This window comes from Mesocricetus auratus, unplaced genomic scaffold, assembly GCF_017639785.1.
Source record: "Mesocricetus auratus isolate SY011 unplaced genomic scaffold, BCM_Maur_2.0 Super-Scaffold_100010, whole genome shotgun sequence".
NCBI lineage: Eukaryota > Metazoa > Chordata > Mammalia > Rodentia > Cricetidae > Mesocricetus > Mesocricetus auratus.
The window spans coordinates 47,197,370-47,224,767 of record NW_024429194.1 but is presented as its reverse complement, the minus strand read 5'-3'; the positions used below and the strand labels follow the sequence as shown (position 1 = coordinate 47,224,767).

Genomic DNA, 27,398 nt, shown 5'->3' with positions numbered 1-27,398 from the left:
AGAGGCACAGTCCTTTAACCCCAGCACTCAGGAGGCAGAGGCAGGTGGATCTCTGTGATTTTGAGTAGTGAGTTACAGAATTCCAGGACCACCAGAGCTACACAGAGAAACCTTACTGGGGGAGAGAGAGAGGCAGAGAGGGGTTCAAAGTCAGTGAATTTGAGTGGTCAGGAACGCAGTACTTAAAGAAACTCTGAAAACCTGGTTGGGAATGAATTACTGAGAAATACAAGAGCCACTTTAGCAAAACTTTTAAATTTTCCTACCTTGGGATGCCAAATTCTTTTAAAGACCTAAATCTCACCTGCAAGATGTCATTGTCCCTGAAGGATTTGGTCACTTGAGAACAAGACTTGACTGAGTGCCAAGCAGTGCTCCAGGCAGCACTTTAAATCCTGTTTTTTTTTTGTTTTCTGGCTTTTTCTTGTTCTTCCTTTGGAAAAAGGGAAGCGACTTGTTAGTAACATTGTCTGGTTTGGGTTTTACAGTTTAACTAAGATAGAAGGACGACTCAGGTAGTCTTTTAAAATTTCCTATCAATGTTGTAATCTGACAAGGAAACAAGAAATTAAGGTGAAGTTGAAGGAGAAAGGTTGTAAAAATGGGCAATGAAATAGTTATATATATTTAAGTACCAATATACCTTTAATTTCTGTGTGTTTAGTGTATAAAAAGGGGAATGATTTAAGGCTAGTATTGATCATCATGTGGAAGTTGTGACTCCAAAAACAGATTTGTCATCAGTATTAATAATTAATAAACATCTTTGGTTAGGGAGAGAGAGGAGAAGAAGATAATTAGTGCATTCACTCAGTACATTTGGTAGATTTTGACATGAATCTAAAATAATTCAAATTCTTCTATGAAAAGAGTAGAGTCTAGAAAACATTGGCTTAAACAATGGAAAACTTGTGTTTTCTGTGAATAAATGAACAAAATTACATTAGCATAGGGAAATGAGGTTGGAGACTGAGATTTACACTACATACTCACCAGAACTCTCTCTAATGGTAGAAGAGTTGTACTGTAGGAAAGACTAATTGATAGCTGGGTTAAACCACATTTCCGATTTCTGCTTACAAATTGTGTTTCACTGGCAACTCTGAATTTACCGTGCCGAAACTTGGCTAATCACACAATACATACGCTCTTCTTTTTGTAGGCGGCACTCCCCCTATCGCACACTGGAGCCAGTGCGTCCTCCAGTGGTACCAAATGATTACGTACCTAGCCCAACCCGTAATATGGCTCCCTCGCAGCAGAGCCCTGTGAGGACAGCTTCTGTGAATCAAAGAAATCGAACTTACAGGTATTTTCTCTACCTCAGCACAAAACATGATGGTCACAGTACCATAATCTGTTCAGATAACTTCAGTTAAATCTCTCTCATTTTCCAAGCACTAAGTTCTTTTTCTCACTCTACTCTCCCAAACCTCATCTGATTCTTCTTCTCTCTCCTCATGCTCTGATGCAACTTTGAGCAGTCAGGAAGGTGAAAAAGACATCTTAAAGTATAAACGTATCAACAAAGATAAAACTTAATTCAAAAAAACATTATTAACCAGAAATGAAAATTGAAAGTAATTTTTTTGGTGGAAATTTACAGATGAAAAACCACTCATATTAAAATGTTAGTATATTACCATGCCATTACAAGTGGAAATAAAATAGTCTAGTAAAACTTACTATAATTTTCTTTAGGTATTAAACCAGGATATAAAACATAATATTTACTATTTTGATATGTTCAGCACAAACAATTTGCCCTTATATTTATAGAGGATTTCTTAAAAAAATTTTATTAGGCCTCATAAATAGGTATTAAAACAAGTTTACTGAACTCAGATTTTCTCCTTATTTATTAAGAATTCATGTTTGAAACGGAAGCTTTTTGAACTTTATTTCTCGTGGCTGTGTCCATTTCGGAAATACATGGGACCCCTGATCTCTTGCTCTCTGTACTCACTTTGATGGCTCTTACTTCTTTAGCAGCAGTGGGAGCAGTGGAGGAAGCCACCCGAGTAGTCGGAGCAGCAGTCGGGAGAACAGTGGGAGTGGGAGTGTGGGGGTTCCTATCGCTGTTCCCACCCCGTCTCCTCCCAGTGTCTTCCCAGGTAAAGCATTAGTGATCGTTTGTTTTTTTTTCTTTTGTCAGTTTGAATTCAGTTTGTCATTGGAGTGAGTTTGCTTGGTTTTGTGTGTGTGTGTGTGTGTGTGTGTGTGTGTGTGTGTGTGTGTGTGTGTGTGTGTGTGTGTGTGTGTGTGTGTGTATCCACCATGAATATGTTTCTGGCTATTGAGTCTAGAGTCTCCTACAGATGGGTTTTCTTCTTAATAAAGATTTTAAAGACTTCCTTAGCACTCCATAAGTATTAGGAAGTCTGCATACATTTGTTACTTCTGTCTAGTGATAATAATTGTTCTGCTGTGTCTCTACTTGTCTGTTACTTTGTTTTATGTCTTTGGTATTAGTTCTTTTGGTGCCTTGAGGTTTCATGTTCATTATGGGATGGGTTACTTTTTTAGTTTCAGTTAGCATTGCAACTACATTTCCTTGGAAATAGTGAGGACATGGTTTGAGGATCATTTGGTAACAAAAGATGAGAGATGTAAATTTAAAGATGTATTATAATTTAGTAGTTAATGAAAAACTATTTCCCCTCCTCCCTGAAACAGAAGAATGTAGTTGTTTGATTTGAAAACACAGAGATTGAATTTAGTTTTAAAAGCATGAACACAAAAACATTACGATAGGGGCTGGAGGAATGACAGTTCATTAGTTAACAGCCCTTACTGCTCTTGTAGAAAGACCCAGGTTTGGTTTAAGCACCCACTGTGACTCCAGCTCCAGGTGATCCAACACTCTCTTCTGGTCTCTGGACACCTACATGTAGATGGCACATGTAAAGTCTTTTAGGCTTACACATGTGTAAATAAAAATCTTTATTAAAACCTAGCAGAATAAGCTGGTATGTTGGCGCATGCCTTTAGCTCAGTACTCAGGAGGCAGAGGCAGATAGGTATCAGAGTTTGAGGCCAGCCTTGCCTACAGAGGAAGTTCCAGGACAGCCAGGCTTCGCAGGGAAACTCTGTCTTGGAAATCCCACCCCCAAAACAAATCCCAAACCCAGCAAGATAGAATATCACATAGTAGGCTGTGGTGTATGTGTGTAATCTAGCATGCAAAGGCTAAGCCAGGAGAATCTAGGAGCCAGTGGGTTAGCTAGTGAGAATTCTGTCTTCAAAAACAAAACAATGTATTTAATTACAATAATGCTAATAAAAATACCTTTTTACAAAATCATGAAAAATTTTGTGAATTTTTAAGTGTTTATTTTAAACTAAAAAGATACTGTCTGGAAATATGTCTGTTTTCTGACTCATGTTGTAATTTAATAGTATATTGTTACTGTAGTCTTATATAGGACATGCCATTATAAAAAATAACATGTAGGAAGCAGTTTTCTCCTAGGTTAATTGCTTACAGGTTAAAAAGGAAGGTTTGGTTTTAGCTAATTAACATTTTTCTTTACTACCTGGGCATCTTGAATTATTTGTTGCTCACATAAATAACCTTAACCATTCTTTTTTCAATGCTCTATTCTTTTGGCTAGTTTTCAGTGCTGAATACTCTTAATATTCCAATGCCTTTTCTAATGCTAATATGAATGCCTTATTAATGCTGCCTCTTACTCCTCTTTCCCATCAGCCCCTGCTGGCTCTGCTGGCACTCCTCCCCTTCCTGCTACTTCTGCATCTGTCCCTGCTCCTCTTGTTCCTGCTACTGTCCCCTCCTCCACTGCCCCAGATGCTGCTGCTGGGGGTGCACAGACCCTTGCTGATGGCTTCACTTCTCCAACTCCCCCTGTTATTTCTTCCAATCCCCCTACAGGTGAGTATTGCTATGGCAGACAGATCCTTCATCTGGCCATTCTTGCCTGAAACTTCAGCTTCATGATATTTGCTGGTTTGGTTTTACTTTGTATTTTTTAAAAAATGGTGATTAATATTTTAATCAGAAAGTTGTATGTGAGCAAAGAATTTGCTGAGAAAATTGGGCTGACTATGATACATTTGTTCAATAAAGGATCACAAACATAAATAATTGCTTTAATCTGTTAAAGACATATAACTTAGAGTATGGTGTTAACTTCTTTATAGTTTTGAAAATTTACCATTAGAACTAGTATAGGGAGCTTAGTTGGTGAAGTGCTTGCTGTGAGAGCATGAGCACGTGAGTTCTATTCTCAGGACCCACATAAAAAGCAGGCAAGGTGGTATATATTTGTAATCCCAGTGCTGGGGAGCTGAAGGCGGATGGATCCCTGGGGCTTGCTGATTAGTCAGCCTATCCAGTGGGTAAGTGCCAGGTCTTAGTAAGACACTGCTTGAAAACACAAGGTTGATGACTCCTGAGGAACAGCACCAAAGGGTTGGCCCTGTGGCCCCTGCATGCTCTACTGTTCACATGCACACGTATCTGCATATAACACCTGTACACCTATACATGTACACACACCAGTACTATTACAGGTTAAGTAATGAACAAAAACAAGCCTATGATTATATATATTCGAGTCAGGTTTCTCAGTGTAACAGTCCTGGCTGTTCTGGAACTTACTGTGTAGACCAGGCTGGTCTCCATCTCACTGAGATCTGCCTGCCTCTGCCTCCCAAGTTCTGGGTCTAAAGTTGTATGCCACCACTGTCCATCTGAAAAATATATTTTAATGTAATGTTTTATATAGAAAATTACAAACTTCTGTTTATTGTAATGAAAGTTTCGCTTATATTTTAGCAGTAACAGAAACTCATTAACTGTACTTCAAAGGACTTCAGGATTATTTAATCTGACTGGTGTCTTATGTAAGATTTCAACCTACTGCTAGGAAGATGACCCATCAGATACAGTGCTTGCTGCCCAGCCTAACAACCAGATTTGAATCCATGGGACCCTTAATGATGAAAATAGAGAATCAGCTCCTGTAAGGTTCTCTAACCTATACAGGCACACATACATGCACATACCCTCGCACCCACTCACGCTTCCTGTGGTATGAATGCACCTGCCTTATAAATAAATGTAATCATTCTTTTAAAGATCTCAACCTCAAATATGTTTTGCTGGGATAGTTGGTAACGACTCAGTTACCTCAACATACACTGAACAGTTAATATGATGCTGGTTAGTAAATACATTCTCCTTTTTTCCAGACAGGGTTTCTCTGTGTAACTTTGGCTGAACTGGAACTTACTCTGTAGACCAGACTGACCTCAAACTCAGAGATCCACCTGCCTCTGCCTCTAATTACTGGGATTAAAGTCATGTGCCACCACCACCTGGTTTCTAATAAAACATGTTTTAGAAGACATCTTTGTCCAAATTGGATTTTGGATGTTGCTTTATTGTGATAGCTTCTGTATAGTCCTTAAGAAGATCTTTAGTGGATGAGTGAAAATATAGGCAGTCATTTGATTGAGATATGCAGTTCTGTTACACTAGCCCAGCTAGGTGAATATAGGAATGTTATTAATGCTATAGACACAGAAATAATAAATGACCCTTAACTAAGAATTTTAGTAATTAAATGATAGTTTAATAATAGGTACTTGGCCAGGCATGGTGCCTGCCTCTGCCTCTCAGTGGTGGGATTAAAGACATGCACCACATGCTTGGAATATTTAACCTTTAAAGAAACTACCAAACTGTTTCCCAAATAACTGTACAATTTAAGTGTTTTTTCCTTTCAGTTTTAATTTGCATATGTAATGAATGCTGAGGCTAGGCCTACTTTCTTGGGCCTTTTTGGTGGGGGGCTGCTAATGGACCTAACTTTAGTTTATATAAATAGGTGTATTTAAAATTCTTTTTAACGGTGGTGGTGCACACCTTTAATCCTAGCACTCTTGAGGCAGAGGCAGGCAGGTCTCTGAATTCAAAGCCAGCGTTGTTTATAGGGTTCCAGTACAGCCAGGACTGCACAGAGAAAGTCTGTCTTGAGAACCCCCTCCAAGTTTTTGGTGTGTGGTTTTTTTTTTGTGTGTGTGTGTGTGTGTGTGTGTATAAATGTTTGACCTGAATGAATGTATGTGCACCACATGCTTGCCTGGTGCCTGAGGACATCAGCAGAAGGCATTGGATCCCGTTTAACTGTAATTAATAACAATATAATTGTGAGTCGGGCGCACACCTTTAATCCCAGCACTTGGGAGGCAGAGGCAGGCAGACTTCTGTGAGTTCGAGGCCAGCCTGGTCTATGAGAGCTAGTTCCAGGACAGCCTCCAAAGCCACAGAGAACCCCTGTCTCGAAAAACAAAATGAAACAAAAAACAAAACGAACAAAAAAAAAAAAAAAAGAGTATAATTGTGAGCTGCTATGTGGGTACTGGGAACCAAGCCCAGATTCTCTGCAAGAGCAACAGTGCTCTTAATGACTGAGCCAACTCTCCAGCCAAATAGTGCCCTGTTTAATACAGTGTCTCTGAATCCCACTGCAGACTTAACACAGATGAGCTTTTAGACTGGATCCAGCTTTATGGAATTCATAATGGTATTGCCTTTGTTTTCTTTTGAAGATCCTAGGCTAGTATTAGTAACATATGAATGCTTTTCTTTCTGCCTGTATTTCTTTGTTTTCTGCCTCTTTCTCCTCTCTCCCTCATCATATAGCATATTCTCCTTCCTGTCTTCCTGTTATTTCCTTCTCCTTTCCATGCCTTATTGCCTGCCCGCCAGAGTGCATCCTTTTTTTCCTCAATATATGTTTTTATTTAAATTAGAAACATGAATGCTTCACATGTCAATCCCAGCTCCCTCTCCCACCCCCTCCTCCCTTGTCCCTCCACCAGTCCCCCCATCCCCCCCAGTCCCCATATCATTCCCCAGGGGGTGAGGCCCTCCTTGGGGGAATCTCCAGAGTCTGTCATTTCATCCAGGGCAGGACCTAGGCCCTTCCCCATGTGTCCAGGCTGAGAGAGCATCCCTCTGTTTGGATTGGGCTCCCAAAGTTCATTCATATGCCATGGTAAACACTGATATGCTACCCAAGGCCCCAGTGATTTCTGAGGCCTTCTCACTGACACTACATTCATGGAGTCTGGATCAGTCCCCTGTTGGCCTCTCAGCCATCAGTCTGGGGGTTCAAGAGCTCCCCATTATCCAGTCAGCTGTCTTTATGGGTTTCACCAGCACAGTCTTGACCCCTTTGCTCATCACCCTTCCATCTCTGTCACTGGGTTCCAGGAGTTCAGTTCTGTCTCTGCTTCCATCAGGCACTGGATGAAGGTTCTAGGATGGCACATAAGTAGTCATCAACCTTATCATCAAGGAGGGGCTATTAATGTAGTCTCTTCACTATTGCTTAGTTTGCCAGTTGGTGTTATCCTTGTAGATGTCAGGAGAACTCACTAGTGTCAGCTCTCTCCTCAAGCCTATAATGACTCAATCTATTATGCTATCTCATCCTGCTCTCCTCTATTCTTACCTCGACTCAACCTTCCTGCTCCCCCATGCTTTCTTCTCCCCTCCTCTTCTCCCCCTCTCTTTTTCCTGGTTGCCTCTCCCCTCCCCCGATGTTCCCAATCTGCTCAGGAGATCTGGGCTCATTCCACTTCCCTGGGGTATCATGCAACTCTCTTGGGAACCTCCCTGTTTCCCATACTCACTGGCACTGGGATTGTAGGCTGACACTCCACTGATCCATGTCTAAAATCCATATATGAGTGAGTACATACCATGTTTGCCTTTTTGTGACTGGGTTACCTCACTAAGGAGGTAACCACATACTTGGCAACATAGCAAACCTCAACAGGCACAAAAAAATTGGGATAACTCCATGTATCTTATCAGACCATCATGCCTTAAATTTAGAATTCAACAATAACACGAATCGCAGAAACCCTGCAAACTCATGGAAATTGAATAATACACAATTGCACCACTCCTGGGTCAAAGAACAAATCAAAAAAGACTTCCTAGAATTCAATAAGAATGAAGACACAACATAGCCAAACTTAAGGGAAACTCTGAAAGCAGTGCTAAGAGGAAAGTTCATAGCACTAAGTGCCCACATGAAGAAACTGGAGAATAGTCATACTAGAGAATTAATAGCACAGCTGAAAGCTCTAGAACAAAAGGAAGCAAACTTGTCCCAGAGGAGCAGACACCAAGAAATAATTAAATTGAGGGCTGAAATCAATAAAGTAGAAACTTGGAAAATGATACAAAGAATCAGTGTAACAAAGAGTTGGTTCTTTGAGAAAATTAACAAAATAGACAAACCTTTATCCAAATTTACCAAAAGGCATAGTATGAACATGCAAATTAACAAAATCAGAAATGAAAAGGGAGACATAACAACAGACACTGAGGAAATCAGGTCATATTTTGAAAAGCTGTACTCCACAAAATTTGAAAATTTAAAGGAAATGGATGATTTTCTGGATAAATATCACCAAAATTAAGTCAAGAACCGATAACCAATTTAAATAGTCCTATAACACCTAAGGAAATAGAAGCAGTCATCAAAAGTCTCCCAACCAAAAAAAGCCCAGGGCCAGATGGCTTCAGTGCAGAATTTTACCAGAAATTCAAAGAACAGCTTATACCAATTCTTCTCAAAGTATTCCATGCAATAGAAGCAGAAGGGTCTTTGTCAAACTTTTTTTTTACGAGGCTTCAATAACATTGATACCCAAGCCACACAAAGACACAACTAAGAAAGAGAACTTCAGACCAATATCCCTCATGAACATTGATGCAAAAGTACTCAGTAAAATCAGAGTGCATTCTTTCATGGGTGTTCTAATGCTTTTCTACAGAGGCCCTTGACTGAGTGGAGACCAGCCGAGGGGAAAGGTGTAATGCTTTGGACGTTTTGGGATCTACCACCAGCTCCAAATAAACCACACACAGAGGCTTATTCTTAGTTAGGAATGCTCCTCCTTGGCTTGACTTTCCCCTCCCCCCCCCCACTTTTCTAAATTATCCTGACTACCTTTTGCCTCTGATCTTTTTCCCTTTTTTTTTTTTGTAAATCTCACTGTTACTTTCTCTGTGGCCGGCTGTGTGGCTGTGTGGCTGTGTGGCTGTGTGGCTGGCCCCTAAAGTCCTCCTCCTTCCGCTCTCGTTCCCAGGTCCTTTCTTTTCTCCCAGATTTCTCCTCATATTTATCCTCTCTGCCTGCCAGTCCAGACTATTCCTCTCTCTTCCATACTATTGGCCGTTCATGACTTTATTAAGACAGGCACAGTAACAGCGTTCACAGAGTTAAACAAATGCAGCATAATCAAAAGTAACACACCTGAAAATAGTATTCTCCAATAGAAAGGCAAGGTAAAATTTGGGATTTGAATTATTAGGAAACTGGATGGACTAGGAAAGAGTATTTCCAGTTGATGTTAGCAGTGAATAATTCTGAAAAGATGAAATAGGTTCAAATGAGTCATAAACATGGGTAGGTTTCTGGGGTGGTGATAACACATTTTTTGATTTAGATGTAATAAACTATTTTAAGCTATTCTGTAGCTTAAGGAAGATGAATATTTTGTGTTGTATACAGACATGTTTGACTTGGAGTTACTGCATCAAGTATTTTATTATTGTTTTAATTTTAAATAGCTTGTTTTACATGTCAATCCCAGTTCCCTCTCCCTCCCCTCCTCCCGCACCCCCCATCCCCCTATCCTCCCACCCTATTGCCAATTCCTTCCATATAGGGGATATCTGGAGTCTATCATTTCACTCAGGGTAGGTTCCAGGCACTTCCCTAAGAGTCCAGGCTGAGAGAGCATCCCTCTTTGTGTTATGGACACACGATGTCTGTTAGTATTCGAGGGATAAATACTGATCCACTACTCAGGACCCCATTGCATCAAGTATTTTGTTGTAATATTTTGTTTCCATGCTAACTTATTTCCACCATTAGTTTAGAATAAGAATTAGTTTAGAATAGAATAAGAATGTATCAAACATTTTTCTTTTTTCTTTCCCAAAATGTGATTCATTGTTTAGTCTCTAGTGTTTAGTGACTGCTTTAAATAATTATTTATTTTTTGGAGAGGAAGGAAGAGCTTTATCTGGTTTGTGTGCTGTAGCAGAATACTGCAGACTAGGTTACTTATAAATTATATTTGTCTGTTTAGCTCATAGTTATGGAGGCAGAATGTCCAGTATTAAGTCTGGTGAGAGACTATGTACGTAGGATAGAAAAGGAGAAAACTCACTCTTTTTTTTTTGTTTTTCGATACAGGATTTCTCTGTATTGTTTTGGCTGTAGACCAGGCTGGCCTCGAACTCATAGAGATCTGCCTGCCTCTGTCTCCCTAGTGCTGGGATTAAAGGCGTGCACTACCAACGTCTGGCGGAAAACTCACTCTTTTGATAATGTATTATTCATTCATGAAAGCAAAACCCTTATGACCTAATCACTGTTTAGAGGTGTTCCTTCTCAATTCTGATGCTCTAACCCAGTGGTTCTCAACCTTTCTAATGCTGTGACCCTTTAATACCGTTCCTCATGTTGCAGTGACCCCCCAACCATAAAATAATTTTTGTTGCTGCTTCATAACCATAATTTTTCTACTATTATGATTTGCCATGCAAATATATGATATGTAAGGTATCTGATTTGCAGCCCCTGGGTTGAGAAACACTGCACTGGAGATTTAGCTTTGGGTGACGCATTCAATCTATAGTAGAGATACTATAGATCAATTAATTGCAGTGGGTTTTTTTTCTTTGATAATTGGTTTTTGGTTTTTCATGACAGGGTTTCCCTGTAGTCCTAGCTGTCCTGGAATTCACTCTAGATCAAGTTGGCCTTGAACTTGGAGATCCCTAGCCTCTGCCTCCCAAGTGCTGGGATTAAAGGTGTGTGCCACCACCACCAGGCATAGTTGTGGTGCTTTTAAAAGATACTCAAATGATTAAGAAAGTCAAAATGTTAGTTTTTGATTTAGATTGTAACATCTCCAAACTTAATATTTTTATTTTCTTTCCTACTTCTGTGCTTTAATACAGTGTGATCAGGGCAACAGCTGTCATCTTGTTTTAAGTTGGTTAAATACTGTCATTTTTAGTAATCTTATTAGAAAGTGTACATAAAGCATTTCATTGTCTGAGATGTTTCTTTTAATGATGTGTTTGTGTTCTGTTCCTTTCCCAGGTCATCCTGTTCAGTTCTACAGCATGAATAGGCCTGCCTCTCGCCATACCCCACCAACAATAGGGGGCTCATTGCCCTATAGAAGGCCTCCTTCCATAGCTTCACAGACAAGCCTTCAGAGTCAGATGAATGGAGGCCCTTTTTATAACCAGAATCCAGGTTAGACTTTCCTTTTGCCATTTCTTTCCATTTCTTTGTCATTACACCTTAAAAACAAAACCAAACCAAAAAAACCAAAACCCTTTTTTATACATGATTAACACATACATAGTAGGTGGTTATCCCAAATGTAATAGGTAGTTAAGATTATTGTTGAGGGACTGGAGAGAGAGATGGCTCAGCGGTTAAGAATACTGGCCGCTCTTCCAGAGGACCCAGGTTCAATTCCCAGCACCCACATAGTGCCTCACAATTGTCTGTAACTCCAACTCCAAGGTATTTGACACCTCACACAGACATACATGCAGAAAAACACCAGTGTACGTAAATACAAATACATAAGTAAAACAATTTCTGTTGTATGGGTAGAAGAATGATGAATGAATGAATACTAAGTTTTTTTATGTGAATATTTTTAATTTAATTTAAATTAAAAACAAGTTTGCTTCGCATGTCAGTCCTAGCTCCCTCTTCCTACCCTCCTCTCCCACCCCCCTCAACCCTACCCCAACCCCTTCCCCAATCCCCACTCCACTCTCAAGAACGGTGAAGCCCTTGTTGGGGGATCTTGAAACTCTGTCATATGATCTGGGGCAGGGCCTAGGCCCCTCCCCCATGTGTCCAGGTGGAGGCAGCATCCTTCCACGTGGAATGGACTCTCCAAGTCCATCTGGATGACAGGGTTAAATGCTGATTTATTGCCTGAGGCTCCAAAGGATGCTGAGGCCTCCTCATGGACACTCACGTTCAGGGGGCCTGGATCAGTCCCATGCTGGCCAGTCTGGGGTCTATAAGCTCCTCCTTGTTCAGGTCATCTGTTTCTGTGGGTTTCACCTGACAAGTCATAACCTCTTTGCTCATCACTCTTCCCTCTCTGCAACTGGGTTCCAGGGATTCAGTTAAGTGTTTAGTTGTGGGTGTTTGCCTCTGCTGCCTTCATTCAGTGGCTGGTAGCCTCTCCACTGTTGGTTAGATTGCCAGCTGGTGTCATCCTTGTAGGTCTCTGGACATCTCACTAGTACCAGATCTCTCTTCAAACCTATAATGGTTCCTTCTATTATGGTATTTCTCATCCTGCTCTCCTCTATTCTTCCCCCTAGTCAACTTTCCTGCTCCCCCATGTCCTTCTCTCTCCTCTTCACCCCCCTCTCTTTCTCCCTGCTTCCTCACCCCCCCCACCTCCCCATGCTCCCAAACCCCTCAGAAGTTAATAATACTGTTTCCACTTTTAAAAAGTCAACTATCTTGATTCAAAGCTAAGGAGTTCTCCTGCCCCCCCCCCCAGTGTAGTCATTTTCAATGTATGATCATTTGTTTAAATACTCAGCTAGACATGTAAATGCTTGTTTGTTATTTTAGCACTTCTGGGGGGGCAGAGGCAAGGAGAGTAGGCAGTGTAGGCTGCTTAATGGAATATATAGAAGAGCAGTATTTTCTTGTTGTTTAATAAGAAATTGTTGCTTTATGAATTACAAATAAAGTTGGATATATATGAAGGTATTTTGTTTTAGGCAGTCACATTGTCTTAACTCAGTTATCACATCAAAATACCCTGATGAGTATGAGGAAATTGGAGAAATTGATCCAGATACAACAATTGAAATAAAGAATTGAATCATATATATAGAAAAGCTAACTATGCACACTTAATGCTACACATAGTCAGCATTTTAATCATTTCCTAGAAAATGCAAGAAAATTTTAGGTGTCTTGACTACATGAATGTAATGTGTCAACTTACTGTTTTTTAATTTTTGCTAAGAGATAATTAAGCATGTGTGAGTTCCTCTGATTTTGGAGACAGATCATTTCATCTCTCATAAGCCTTGAAATTTATTTACTGTAGTTGCTATCTTTAGTTAATGAAACTTTAGTTATACTCTTTAGAATCTTGCAAAAAAATTGACTATCTTATTTTTATTATCTCATTTGATTCATATGTAGAAAATAAGATTGGTGATAATTAAATTATTTAAAAAATTTATTTGTCTTGCAAGTACATATGTTTGTGTACCATGTATGTGCCTAATGCCCATGAAAGTCAGAAGAGGGAATTGTATCCCCTGAAACTGGAGCTACAGATGGTTGTGAGCTGCCATGTGGGTGCTGGGAATTGAATCTGGGTCCTCAGGAAGAGCAATTGTGCACTTAACTGCTGAGCCATTTCTCTGGCCCCAAGAATGGTGGTATTTACATATGTACTTTGCATATGAAACCAAGGCCAAGGCGATGGTCCTGATAGACTTGAAGTTAATGCTTTTTGATTCTGTATTTCATGGTTTTTCTATTGTCCTGTCCTTTCTACTTTCAAATTAAAAGTTATTTTGCTCTTCACATGCCAGAGCCTTTGTTTCTGGTGGAGGAAGAGAAGCCTCTATTATAGTATAGGATACACAGTAATGGTGGAGTCCTTGTTAGTCTTTATGCAGTCCTGTCCTGAGAAATTTGTTCCAAAATATTACTGATATCAAATGAAAACCTGTTTCTTTATTCAAGTTCCTTTACTCTTCTGGGCACATCTTGTTTGCTTGTTTGTATGTTTATTTTAAAGAGGCTTTTACTAAATTGAGAGTGTAAATTTCAGAATATAATAGATGCTGCCAAATTCTGTAACTCCTTTTACAAAAATGTCACACAGGATGTGGTACGCCTCCCATTTATCGAATGCTGTATTTGTAGTTTAGCCAGTGCAAAATGCAGTGTGAATCTACCTAATTGCCTTGATTGAAATATATTTCTCTTTTCATGCTTAGTGTGTTCTTCCTAAAAATTCATTTCATCTTAAATTTTGTCAGAATACACCACATACTCTGATTTTAGTTGTGTTTTACAAACTTGAGTGTTTTGTAAGTAAATATTCTCCACCGCTTTAAAAAAATGTCTTATTTAGACTGGTTTTGAACTTGTGGTTTCATAGCATCCTCCTGCTCCAGCCTCCTGAGTGAGTGGGGTGGGGAGGAGAAAGTGTGTGTGTGTGTGTATCTGTGTGTGTGTGTGTGTGTGTGTGTCATGGATGGCCATTAAATGTACTTTTTCCCCCATCCTTAATTTTTTTTATTAGCTATAGCCTGTTTAATAGTTCTGTGAAAGATGGACTAGCTCTCTTGGGTATCTGGAAATTATGCTTACAGTCCCTTGTACCTTTCTTACCTTTTATAAAGGTTTGAAACAATGATATTAGATCCATAATGAAGTTGGGTAAGGTTTCACTGTTACAGCTGTGATACCAGTTATACAGGATACTTTGTAAGAATATAGAGGAATATTTCATGCTCAGAAGTCCTATGAGAACTCTATAGATATGACAGCTGTTTAAACATGTTCATGTTCTTAGTTTTTGCAGTACTAAAGATTGAGTCTAGTGCTTTGTATTTTTTAGGCAAGTGTTCTACCCTTGACTTGTATTTCTAATGTACTAAAGATTTCATACTTCAATAATAGTTATAAATCAGATTCATACATGCCACAATGTATTTTAAAGTAGAATTAACTCTTTAGGGAGTGATTTTAATATAAGTATTTTACACATTCAAGGAATAGTGAACTGGGATTGGGGCTGGGAGGCAGCTCAGCTGGCACTCAGTATTTTCTGTACTCCAAGTTCTGCCTTTTTTCTCTTGGAATTTGGTAACTTTAAAGAAGAGAATTGTAGCTCCATTCTATAATTAATTATAACTAATTATTTGTAATTAATTTAGCTATAGTTAGTTCTTTTGAAACCTACTTAAATAATAAAACAAAACTGTATTATGTTCTGGTAGGAGAGGTCGCTGGCATTTGAACCATGATCCTTGAGCATGCTAGGCAAGTGTTCTGTCATTTTCCTGCACCTCATTCCCATGCATAGTTTTTTTTTTTTTATTTGACAACTCTTTTGTAAGACGTTATACTTAGTGAATCGTTTTGTGGACAAAATGATGCTTATGTTTTATGAACCTGTATTTTGCAGTCAGAGCCTTGCCATGGATGTATACTTCTAAAGAATGAAGTTTGATGCCGGGCGGTGGTGGCGCACGCCTTTAATCCCAGCATTTGGGAGGCAGAGGCAGGCGGATCTCTGTGAGTTCGAGGCCAGGCTGGACCGACAGCCTCCAAAACAATACAGAGAAATCCTGTCTCATAAAAACCAAAAAAAAAAAACAAAAAACAAAAACAAATGAAGTTTGACAAGGCAGTGGGGTTCTGTGGGGTATAAATCTGACAGCATCCTTCCTAATGTATGTTTTTTTTTTATTCTAATACAGCGAGGTCTAAGAGGAATTAAAATATGGAATGATAGTGCCAAGTTCAAGGAAGACGGTAGTTGTACTCTAATGAATTTAGAAACAAGTTACTGAAGACAAATGTTGATTGAAGCATAACTGAAACACTTTTTTTTAATCTAAAATCTAAAAATCACAGAAATTGATTATTAAATTCATTTGCCAACAGTGAAGAGGGCTACAAAAACAGATACAACTACTCGTAAATAGTCTTCTTTAAGAACATGAAGCACCTTGGTATTAAAGAACACATAGATGTCTTCCTGTATATTTTTGCATTCTTATTTTTACATGCATAATAAACCTACTTTAGTGAGACATTAATCATACAATTTTCAAGTATGAAGCCTTTTGTAGCAGTTAATTTAGAGTAATGAGTGTTTCTTAAAAATAGAAGCTTTATAATCTTAAAGTATTTAACATTATTTTCCTCCCAGAATGTAAATAGAAATAGTAAAAAAGCAGTGTTGGATGGCTGATACTGCACTGTTCTCTAAGCCATTGGCTGTCAACTCTGCTAATGCTGCAGCTTCTTAATCCAGTTCCTCATGTTGTGGTGACCCCAACCATAAAATTACTTTAGTTGCTATTTACTATCTTTAATTTTGATAGTTATGAATTATAATGTAAATATCTGATATGCAGGATATCTGCTGTGCGAACCCTGTGAAAGGGCCATTTGATCCCCCAAAGGTATCTTGACCCACAGGTTGGGAACCACTGCTCTAACGGCAATGAAGCTAGTATAGTGTTATCACAGACTTGAGACTTGAGCTTTGTGTGTTATTGTAAACAGGAGTCGTAGCAAGCAGCTGTGTTTGAACACTATTGTAGATAGTTCTTAGGGAAGAACAGAATCAAACCAAACCAACAAACAGCCAAAGTTAAGCCCATTATCAGTTGACCAATAAAACAAATAGGTCCTGAGTACTGCCTATTAAATGCAAATTATATTTTTAAACTTAAGTCATAGTTGGCAATTTTTCTTGGCATAACTTAAAAGAATATCAAGGTGATCTGAGTTTCTTACCTTCTGACACTGCAAGACTGACAGTTCTTTAGTAATTCCATTTGTATCAGCAGGCAGCCTTCTTTTTACTGACTACTCAAGTTATCTTATAGATCTTCCTCGTTCTAGGTTGATATTTATTTTAAGGAAATATATTTTATGGCACTATTTTTTTAAAGATTTGTTATGTATAGTGTTCTGTCTGTGTGTATGATTACACACCAGAAGGGGGCGCCAGTTCTCATTACAAGTGGTTGTGAACCACTATATGGTTGGTTGCTGGGGATTGAACTCAGGATCTCTGGAAGAGCAGCCAGTACTCTTAACTGCTGAGCCATCTATCTCTCCAGCCCAGGAAATATATTTTAAAATAAAATGCACAAGTTGTTTTCCTCCCTGAAATGTAAAATACCAGCAACTAAACTTATGTTTTTACAAAAGGTAATGTTCTTCATTAGTTTCAGAAGCAGTTTTCTTTTTAACTAGCATTTTTATTTTGTTTTACTTTTTTATGTGCATTGGTGTTTCACCTGCATGTATGTCTGTGTGAAGATGTAGGATCCCCTAGAACTAGAATTATAGACAGTTGTGAGCTGCCATGTGGGAGCTGGGAATTGAATTCAGGTCCTTTGGAAGAGCAGCCAGTGCTCTTAACCACTGAGCCATCTCTTCAGCACCCCAGATGCAGGTGTTTTTGTTTTGTCTTTTTTTTTTGCAGAAGCAGTTTTTAATCATGCTTATTTTACATATTTTTTGAGAATATTTATAAAGCTCATAAAAATAAGATGTAAGTCGGGTCGTGTTGGCGCATGCCTTTAATCCCAGCACTTGAGAGGCAGAGGCAGGAGGTTCTCTGTGAGTTTGAGGCCTGCTTGGTCTACAGAGCGAGTTCCAGGACAGCCAAAGCTGTACAGAGAAACCCTGTCTTGGGAGAAAACTGTAAAGTGTAACATTGCTCTAGAGCTCTTGAACTGGATATTTGAAGTATCAGACCTCAATGATGCTTCAGAGGACTTTAAAACCATCAGGCAACTCACATTTGTGAAGTCTGTTTCACCAGCACATTCACTCTCTGAGTCTGTTTTGTTGGGAAAGCTGGCACACAATAAATTAAGGCAGATTCCTGAAACAAAAGAAAAACTTAGTTACATGTAGGTAAACCAGTATCTGGTAACTAGTGATTTAACTAGTATACAAAGGACAGCAAAAAGGCAAAGAGATTATAGACTTTAACCTCATGATTAAAGTTAAAGAAGCTATGAACTCACTAACCTTGGCAGAAGTACTGGAAAAACACAGGGTGGTGAGTGTAGACAGACCAGGGAAAGATGAAGACATAACAAATGGGATGCATGAGGATAACAAGCATAAAAATGAAAGGCAACAGGAAAATACGGGTGAGATGTATTAAAACTCAAGCCAGTAGCTATCAGTAGAGTGGTAATGGCTGACGGTGTGCACAGGCATGCAAAATGCACAGAGAAAAAGCTAAGCAGACCGTTTTGAACACAGCCTCAGAATTCGGTTCCTCTCTTCAAAAGGTGACTCAGGTTTTAGGTTTTTCTATGAAATCACACTTCTTGGCAGTAAGCCGCTGACTGAAGATTGGGATGGTTGGAGACACGTGTGCATGCTGCTGGGGGACAGTGAGCAGAGGGGAGCGAGAGAGCGGCTATGGCTGTGGCACTGGACATCAGCAAAGGGGTCCACTGCCTGGACACACACACCCTGGGACACACACACCCTGGGAGACACACCCACACCCTGGGAGACACACACACACCCTGCGACACACCCTGGGACACACACACACACCCTGGGACACACACACACACCCTGTGACACACACCCTGGGACACACACACTCTGGGACACACACACCCTGCGACACACACTCCCTGGGACACACACTCCCTGGGACACACACACCCTGGGACACACACACCCTGCGACACACACTCCCTGGGACACACACTCCCTGGGACACACACTCCCTGGGACACACACACCCTGGGACACACACACCCTGCGACACACACTCCCTGGGACACACACACCCTGGGACACACACACCCTGCGACACACACTCCCTGGGACACACACTCCCTGGGACACACACTCCCTGGGACACACACACCCTGGGACACACACACCCTGGGACACACACACCCTGGGACACGCACCCTGCGACACACACCCTGCGACACACACACCTCCTGATAGCACACACACCTAACTTCCTTCCTCTCCAACAGAAAAAAGGGACACTCCTCTGTTATTGTTTATCCGCCAAATAAAAACCTTAACTTTTGTACTTGGCAAAAAAAAGTGTACATGTGTAACAAACAACAGTCTTTACGAACAAGCTGGGCTTATTAATTTTTGAAGATGAATATGCCATCTTTTCTAGACATGAGACTACTATGCTTTTAAGAAAGCCACCAAAAGCAGCCATAGGAAAGCCAATCTCAGACCTCCCTTAAACTCTGAAGCAAAAGTTGTTTTTCTAGGCTACTCTCAGGAAAATTTCAAAACTCCATTATGGTAGTTTCAAAGAAAATGGTCCCTATAGGTGGCGTTATTAGTAGGTGTGGCCTTGCTAGAGTAGGTGTGGCCTTATTAGAAGAAGTGTGTCAGTGTGGGGGGTGGAGGAGTCTGTCCTATGCTCCAGCTACACCAGTGTGACACAGTTTACCTCCTGTGGCTTGTAGATCACGATGTAGATCTCTCAGCCCTTTATCTAGCAACATGTCTGCCTCCATACTGCCTTGAAGGTCATGGACTAAACCTCTGAGACTGTAAGCCATCCCCAACTAAATGTCTTCCTTTATAAGAGTTGTCATACTCTCAGCGTCTCTTCACAGCAATAGAAACCCTAAGACACTCACCTAAGCAGAGTTCAGTTCTACCTGGTTCTGTGAGCAGGAAGCACACTGTGTGGTGTAACTCCACAGTAGAATGTCTGCTCCCTATGTCAGACTCTTTAAATTCCATTAAATCCTCAGTAACAACAAAAGAATGTCGAGCAGCTTTATGAACTTGCATATCCCATTATTCCTCATATGCTATGACCTGTACCCTAGAACCACTGAAAGATCTCTGAATTTAGAATGAGCTACATTATTTTATTAAAATACAATGTTGACAGCTAGAGAGATGGCTCAGTGCTTAAGAGCACTCACTGGCTGCTCTTCCAGAGAACACAGGATCAATTCTCAGCACTCACACAGCAGCTCACAACCATCTGTAACTTGTTTCATGGGATCCAATGCCTTTTTCTAGTCACCATGGGCATCAGATCTCATTCAAGGTGGATGTGAGTCACCATGTGGTTGCCAGAAATTGAACTCAGGACCTCTGGAAGAACAGTCAGTGCTCTTAACCGCTGAGCCATCTGTCCAGCCCTGTGTGCCAGGTCTTGAATTAAGCTTTTGAAATAAAATTTCTACTTCACTCTGTAAAATTAGGGTTGCATTATCTGTTTCTCATATCATATTTATGGACTAGATCCAGAGGATCTAATTGTCATGGTATCTAAACCCAGAAAATGTAACATTGTTTGGATTTTCGAGACAGGGTTTCTCTGTGTAACAGCCCTGGCTATCCTCAAAACTCAGAGATCAGCCTGCCTCTGCTTCCCGAGTGCTGGGATTACAGATGTGTGCCACCACTGTCTGATTTAATTTTTAAACTTATCTTCTACTAGCCATATAGAGGAAACATTTTTGGTCCTGTGAATTATGCTCATGCTGTTTTATGCCTCTAAGTCTTTGCCCTAACCTGGTTTCTTAAGCTTGAATGTCTTTCTCAACTTCTGTCTGCTTAGCATACTTCTTTTCTTCAAGTACTTGTTAGAGATCAGTGCTCTGTAGCCTTCCTCCTTGTGGCCAGCAATGTCTCCTAGGAAGTTAGACAAAGATTATTGTATTAAGGTGTTGTGTGTGTGATCTGTTTGAGAGACAAAACACTTGAATTTGTTTAATTTTATTAGTCTTTTATTTTGGAGCAAATAGAAAATTCCATTAAGAACATGGCCACCATATTATATATGCTTTCTGAAGGGAACTGCAACTGTAGAGTTAACCTTCTAAATATTATTTGGGTATCTGCCTTATTTATTTAAATATCTGTTGAAGGCTTACAGTATTCCTAAAGTGTGCCAGGCATTTGAGATGGAGTAACGCACCTTGGGAGAAGTGGTGTTTTCTGAGGCTTAAGGAAGAAATACAGTGAATTGGAGTTAGGAAACCCTGAAGTAAGAGCATCTGACTCTCAGTGAAAGGCTCTCATAACTGGTCTAGCAGAGTCCTAGCCTCTCAGTCAGAGCTCACGTCATACTTTTTTTTTTTTTTTAGCTAAATGAAGATCCAGTTAAAGCTTGTTATTTGTTACAGAAGTAATAAAAGCCTGTCTAGGTTGTTGGGGTGCCATTTTTTTTTTCTCCTATACTGACAAATGTTCAACTTTGTAACTTCCAAACTAAAATTCAGAAAACCAAATTATTCATGGTAATCAACAGAGAAAGCACTTGCAATAGATACAAAGAGGAGTGGTTCCCACTACATAGAGCAGATCTGTGCATGATAAGTGGTTCCTGCCATAGTTTTAAAGCTTACTAAAACTCTGTAGTGTGTTGTTTGGTTTATAAGGTTATCCTCAAAAGTGGATCCGTAAGGTAGACAAATGTTTGTGAAAGGTGGTTTTCCTCTTTTATATATTTTATTGTATTATCCTTTCCTTTTAATATAACTTGCCCTTACCCCTTATCCTCCACACCTTTTTTGTTTTTGCAGTATCTCTTGCTCCTCCTCCTCCTTCCATCCTACAGGTAACTCCTCAGTTACCTTTAATGGGATTTGTGGCCAGAGTCCAAGAAAATAGTAAGTTTATGTCTTCTTTATGCTGTAGTTCAGATTATAGGCCTAGAATGTAATTTACACATGACTGACTGAAGAGTCATTCCCTAATGCTTCACGTGTTTGAGTAAGTCGTTGTAAGAATGGCTAGTGGTGACACTAACGCAATAGAGGTGGAGTAAGGAGAATCCCACACTTCTGATTTCTGCAGACATTGATACTCACATGCACATATCCGCAACTACATAGTAAAAAATAATGATAGTAAATTTCTCTGCATTTAAATAGCTTTAAAATGGTAGTTTCTGGAGGTTAGCTTAGAGTACCTGCTTAGCCTACATGAGACCCCAGGTTCGATCTCCAGAACTGTAGCTAAAATACCACTGCTGAGACAGTTTTTAAGGTAAGACAAATAAACACACATAAAATAGTATAAATGTAAGAGAAGAAAAACTGCATGAGGAGATACTCTAATTGCCAAATAATTATCCTGCTTTTTTTCTCAGTTGCCTAGACCAAAGCGGTAGGCTGGTTTGCTACTACTAGAGTCATAGATGTGTGATAGGTGGCCCATGTATATCATTCCCATCCCAAGTATAAAACGGACCACGCCACAGTAGGGCACAGAAGATCAGTCTGCCAGTTTGTCTCCCAAGAAGCAGCCATAGATTGGCAGTGGATTTTCTTTGGTTTAGGGCCTGCTGTTGAGTCATACATAGTCTTAGAACTAATTTTATTGGTATGTCGAGTCTTCTGGGGAAGCATTAAGGAAGCTCTGGAGACTTATATTCCTAAATTGGGAGGCCTGTGCCAACACTTGTGATGAATAGCTGTTACAGAAACACAGTCTCTGTGACAGGTGATTAGGGGCCACATCAGACATAAAGTTGCATGAAATGGAATCTAAACTTAGGGGAGTTGATCCTTGAATAACATGGGTTTGAATTGTTTGATGGTAAAGGACAGACAACTGTTTTGCAAAATTTTAATAATGACAAATCCACGAAATACCCATAAAGTTAAAATTTTATCAAGTCAAGCATAAAAACATCCACAGGTCACATGTTACTTCATTTACAATAGAGATACAAGCAAATGTAAAGAGACAGTATTATCGAAATCATAGCTGCATAAAATTAACCTGTGTTGCTTTGCTCCTGTAACACTGTGCAACCTCCATCTGCTAGGAGGTTAATAGGCCAATTATCCCTGATTCCCAGCTATTTTGGTTTTAAAAAAAAAGTTCTTCTGAGGGTGGGGTATAGCTTAGTGGTAGAGCACTTGCCTAATGTGCAAAGGCCCTAGGATTAATTTCTACCATTGGGTGGGAGGGGTGTTGAGAGTGATTAATTGTGAGCTCTCATTTTTCACTGTATATTATACATTTGGAGGATTTGCATTAATTGACAAATTAACAGTATTTCTGACTGTTGGTGATTGTGGGAGAGGTGCTGTAATCTGCTTTGTTCAAGGATCTCATTGTATATTAAGATACAGTGTCATGAGGCTATAGTAGCTCATTGTGCACCTTTCATATAAAGGATGGTGCCACTCATGGGCTAGAAATAATAGTAATGTCTTGCTAGGGTCTCTGGAAGTAGGCCTCTCATAGTAGAGTGTAAGGTCTGTCAGAGCAGGGGCTTTGCTCATTTTGTTTGCTGTTCGTATCCTTGGCACTTCGAAATGTCTGGCTGATAGCAGGCACTTGGGGGCCCTCCCTTTCTGTATTTTGTTTTGGTGTCTTAACTGGTTGTAATCCAGTCTTAGTGCCCATCTAAATTAGGGTTTCTATTGCTGTGATTAAAACACCGTGAGCAAAAGCAACTTGGGTAGGACAGTGTTTATTTCACTCACACTTCCAGGTAACAGCCCATCACTGAATGAAGTCAGGAGTGAAACGAAGCAGGGCAGGGACTGATGTGGAGGCTGGCTCCTCATGGCTTGCTTTCTTACAGCACTTCTGACCACCAGCCCAGGGATGGCCCCACCCACAAAGGGCTGGACCTCCCATTAATCAAGAAAGTGTATCACAGGCTTGCCCCAGGCCAGTCTGGTGGGACCATTTTCTCAGTTGATGTTCCCTCTTCCAAAATGACTGTCAAGTTGACATACATGAAACTCGCCAGCACAGTGCCCAAGGGTTGGATGTGTCAGGTGCCTTTGCTTTTCCTGTTTCTGATATCTAAAAGTTTTATTCTTTCTGTTTATTAGAAGATACTCTGTGAATATCTGTTAACTTTACATTTAAGAGCTATCTTCATGTATGTCCAAGTATATTTTTTATGTTTTTAAATTATATCTTAGCAGCCTACTATTCTTTCGGCTTGTATGTAACCCATGCTGGCTTCAGGAGAGAGTGTTCTCATTCTCATAGTGGTCCCATTAGTCTAGTGTATGCAAAGCACTACCATGGTATTATCCTTGGACAGGCTTTGAGGTTAAGTGTAGCTTAGAAGATACTGCATTTAAAATTTCCTGGACTAGACTGATTAGAAAAGGCTTCCAAGTTAGTTGCAATGTCATTACAGTAAAAGTAAAATTTCCTCCATCACAAGTCAGTTTAAGTTCATTGATTAAAGAAGACAGTTGAGTAGTAAGTGGGAAGTTTTTATGTATTTATTTATAATTTTAATCAGCTGACATGGTGAACATTCAGATTTTGAAACTGACTTTGAAGACTATCAAAATATTTTCTTCAAAAGTCGGACTTCAGAGTTGAGTATAATTATGGAGCTAATCATTAGTTTTTACCAGTAATTAGTGAAAGTTGTTAGGTTTGTAGAAACCTCAAAAATATTTCATGGGTAGAAGTAGTATTTTAATTTAATGTTATTTAAGTACTTGGATCTTCACTTGTGTGGACAATGTAAGACATTGTTACAGCAGCACTGTTTTAAAGCCTCTCCCAATTTGGCTCCTATCATAACTGATTGCTCAGCCTCCTTCCTCGTCTCCCTGTGTATGAGGTATGCTGGGACTGGCATAGCAGTCGTGGCAAGGCTTATACATTCAAAGGCATGTTATTTCCTTCAAAACATGCACCCTGGGAAGATGTTATCTTTGTTTTAGATTAATCTTGTGGCTTTCTAGGAATTATTTTAGAGATAGTCAATGGAATTCTATTGAACTAATATTTTTTGCATTAAATTTAATGTGTGGAAGAGTCTGGAATCACTTGGAATATTTATTTGCTGTATTAGACCACTTACACTGTGATACAATGCACAGTTAAGCCCCCTATTATTATTTTAATTCTCATGTGGCCCCCTTGTTACTCATTGAGTAGAGTCCAAACTCAACAAACCCTTTTAGGCTTCCTCTGCCTGCCCAACTTTGGATGATTCTTTGAAAATTTCCTTCCTGCTTTATCTCTATACTTTGAAAAAAATACTTTTATTCTTTACAACCAACTTGAAAGTCTATTCCCCATGCCCTGCTTCCTCCCAGCCATTAACTTGACTCATCCATCAGATCTCAGGAAGCCTTTTCCGGTCCACATAAAGAATTTGATCTATGATACACGCTTCTATAATTTCTTAAAGCTTCACTCTACTTAATTATATCAAAATTTGGTTGGTCACATGTTGGTGACACTTGCCTGCCATATTCTCGGTGACATTTGCCCACCACACTCTTCTCAGTGCAGAACCTAGGTCCTAGCCACATGAGGCTCTTGGGTGGTATTTACGTAGTGGTGAGGAAGCATGCCTTAAGAGCTATGGCTTTTATCCTCTAGTAGAGCGTGGCTGCTAAGCTAACGCACAGAGGGCAGTGCTCGGGTGCTTTTCCGCCTGTTGCTATAGGAATATTAATCTTCTTTTCACATCCATAAAATTATGATTAAGAACACCGGGCGGTGGTGGCCCACACCTTTAATCCCAGCACTCAGGAGGCAGAGGCAGGCGGATCTCTGTGAGTTCGAGGCCGGGCTGGACCGACAGCCTCCAAAACAATACAGAGAAACCCTGTCTTGTAAAAACCAAAAAATAAAAACAAAAGATTAAAAAGAAGACCTTGGCTTAGGAGTGTAGTTTAGAGGATTTGCGTAAAATGTGTAAGGATCTTGATTAAGCCCTAGAATTGCAAAAAAAGTAAAAATGAGTTGTCTCAGGGAAAGATGAAGTAAAAGAATGTATTTTAAAGTACCAACTGGATAACTGATATATTGCACAAGTAAAAACAGTCCAGCTCTGAGGCAGTTATAAGGAAGGCAGAAATGACCAGGGTTGGTATTTTGAGTAATTTATAGTGTAATTTCTCTGATTTTCCTGTAAATCCCTTGAATCTCTGTTTCTGTACACTCAATCTCTTATAAATGTACACAAGCTTCACTGTTGTTTTCACACCATTAAATGAAAACATTACATTTGAATAAAGAATATATTAAGAACATGCATTTGTGTTATATTTTTAAGAAAACAAACAAAAACTAAAAAAAAAAATCCTAAGACTAGTGCCAGGTACAAGTTCAAGGCCAGCCTAGGCTACACAGTGAGATCACCCTGCACCAAGAAAAAAATCCCAAAGCCCATAAGCCCATAGGAGTGAAGATTTTTAGTGAGCTAGTCTTTGTGACGTAGGTAAGTACAGGATGACTAAGTATTCGGGAGCAGTGCTGAAATAGCAGAGCACAGTGTTGGCACCCTGACTGCTCAGAGACTTTGTTTTATGTGTACACTTCTGCTAAGAATCAGTGCTGATGATTAAAACGGAATAGCTGGTCAGTGCACATTTATTTTTGCTTTGTTGTGTTCAAGTCTGTACCAAACATTTTGAGAGCTTTGAATTCTCTGGGTTTGGAGACTGATTCTAACAATACATATGGTCATGTAGTCTCAAGAAATTTTAAATAATGACTAAACCTGAATTAGTTCAAATTCTATAAACAAACAAACAAACATTGTAATGGCTGAAGTTACCCCAATTTGATGTAATTCTGTTTAATGAAAATCAGGCTGGTGTTGTGGTGAATCCTGATAATCCTAGCACTCAGTGTTGAGGTAGGAGGATTGTGAGTTTGAGGCCAGTTTGGGTTATATAGTGAGAACTTGTCTGAGTAAATACAGGGAACTGAGAACAAAGTAGCGGATTGTAAAAATTTGACTATTTCTTTGACTGATTTTAGTTTTTTTTTCCTTCAAAGATTTGTGTATTTACTATTATACAGGGTTCTGCTTGCATGTGTGCCTGCATGCCAGAAGAGGGCACCAGATCTCACTCTAGGTGGTTGTGAGCCACTATGTGGTTGCTGAGAACCCAACTCAGGTCCTCTGGAAGAGGAGCTGGTGCTCTTAACCCCTGAGTCATCTCTCCAGCCCCATAATTTTACTTTCTTATATGATTGTGATTATTCAAGTTATTAATATCTCTAATAATTCTTTGAGTATAAAACCCAACTATGTTGTACTGATTTCTTTAGAAAGATGATTGTGTTATTACTGAGGGGTTCTGGAGATGAACTAACAGCAAGGCTTTGGGCCAAACCTCACTCAGGATCCATCAGCACTTAATCCAAAAGGGAGGGAGAAATCATGCTTGGTGATTGAAAACATTATAATGGTGGGAAAATTCCTCTTATCATTCATGTTTTGAAAGATGATTACTTTTGAGTCTGGGTTTATATTTAATGAATCTAGAAGGTCAGGTAAATATTGAACTTTACATAATATATAGTTTGTCAGCTTGATAAACTCTTAGTTTCAGATACACCACCTCCACCACCACCTGTGGAAGAGCCTGTCTTTGATGAATCCCCGCCTCCACCCCCACCCCCAGAGGATTATGAAGAGGAGGAAGCAGCTGTGGTTGAGTACAGCGATCCTTACGCTGAAGAGGACCCACCATGGGCGCCAAGGTCTTACTTGGAAAAGGGTAAGTGTCAAGAGGTCGTCTGGAGGGATGAGAAGACATCTGTACATAGAAATGAGACTTGCTGGTAAAGCTCTAT

General features: G+C 39.8%; 1 protein-coding gene across 35 annotated transcripts in view; it reads left to right on the top strand.

Moving 5' to 3' along the window:
- Abi2 (abl interactor 2) overlaps positions 1 to 27,398 on the top strand; it is a 77,712-nt gene that overhangs the window by 40,270 nt on the left and 10,044 nt on the right. For 4 of the 35 annotated variants that reach the window (XM_040753499.1, XM_040753476.1, XM_040753474.1 and 1 more), the window contains 6 exons: positions 1,163 to 1,309; positions 1,990 to 2,114; positions 3,710 to 3,892; positions 11,166 to 11,324; positions 21,389 to 21,475; positions 27,149 to 27,322. In XM_040753499.1, coding sequence (XP_040609433.1) covers positions 1,163 to 1,309; positions 1,990 to 2,114; positions 3,710 to 3,892; positions 11,166 to 11,324; positions 21,389 to 21,475; positions 27,149 to 27,322 — 875 coding nt within the window. The remainder of the gene's footprint in view (positions 1 to 1,162; positions 1,310 to 1,989; positions 2,115 to 3,709; positions 3,893 to 11,165; positions 11,325 to 21,388; positions 21,476 to 27,148; positions 27,323 to 27,398) is intronic. The other 31 variants (XM_040753502.1, XM_040753486.1, XM_040753484.1 and 28 more) reach the window with 15 other exon arrangements.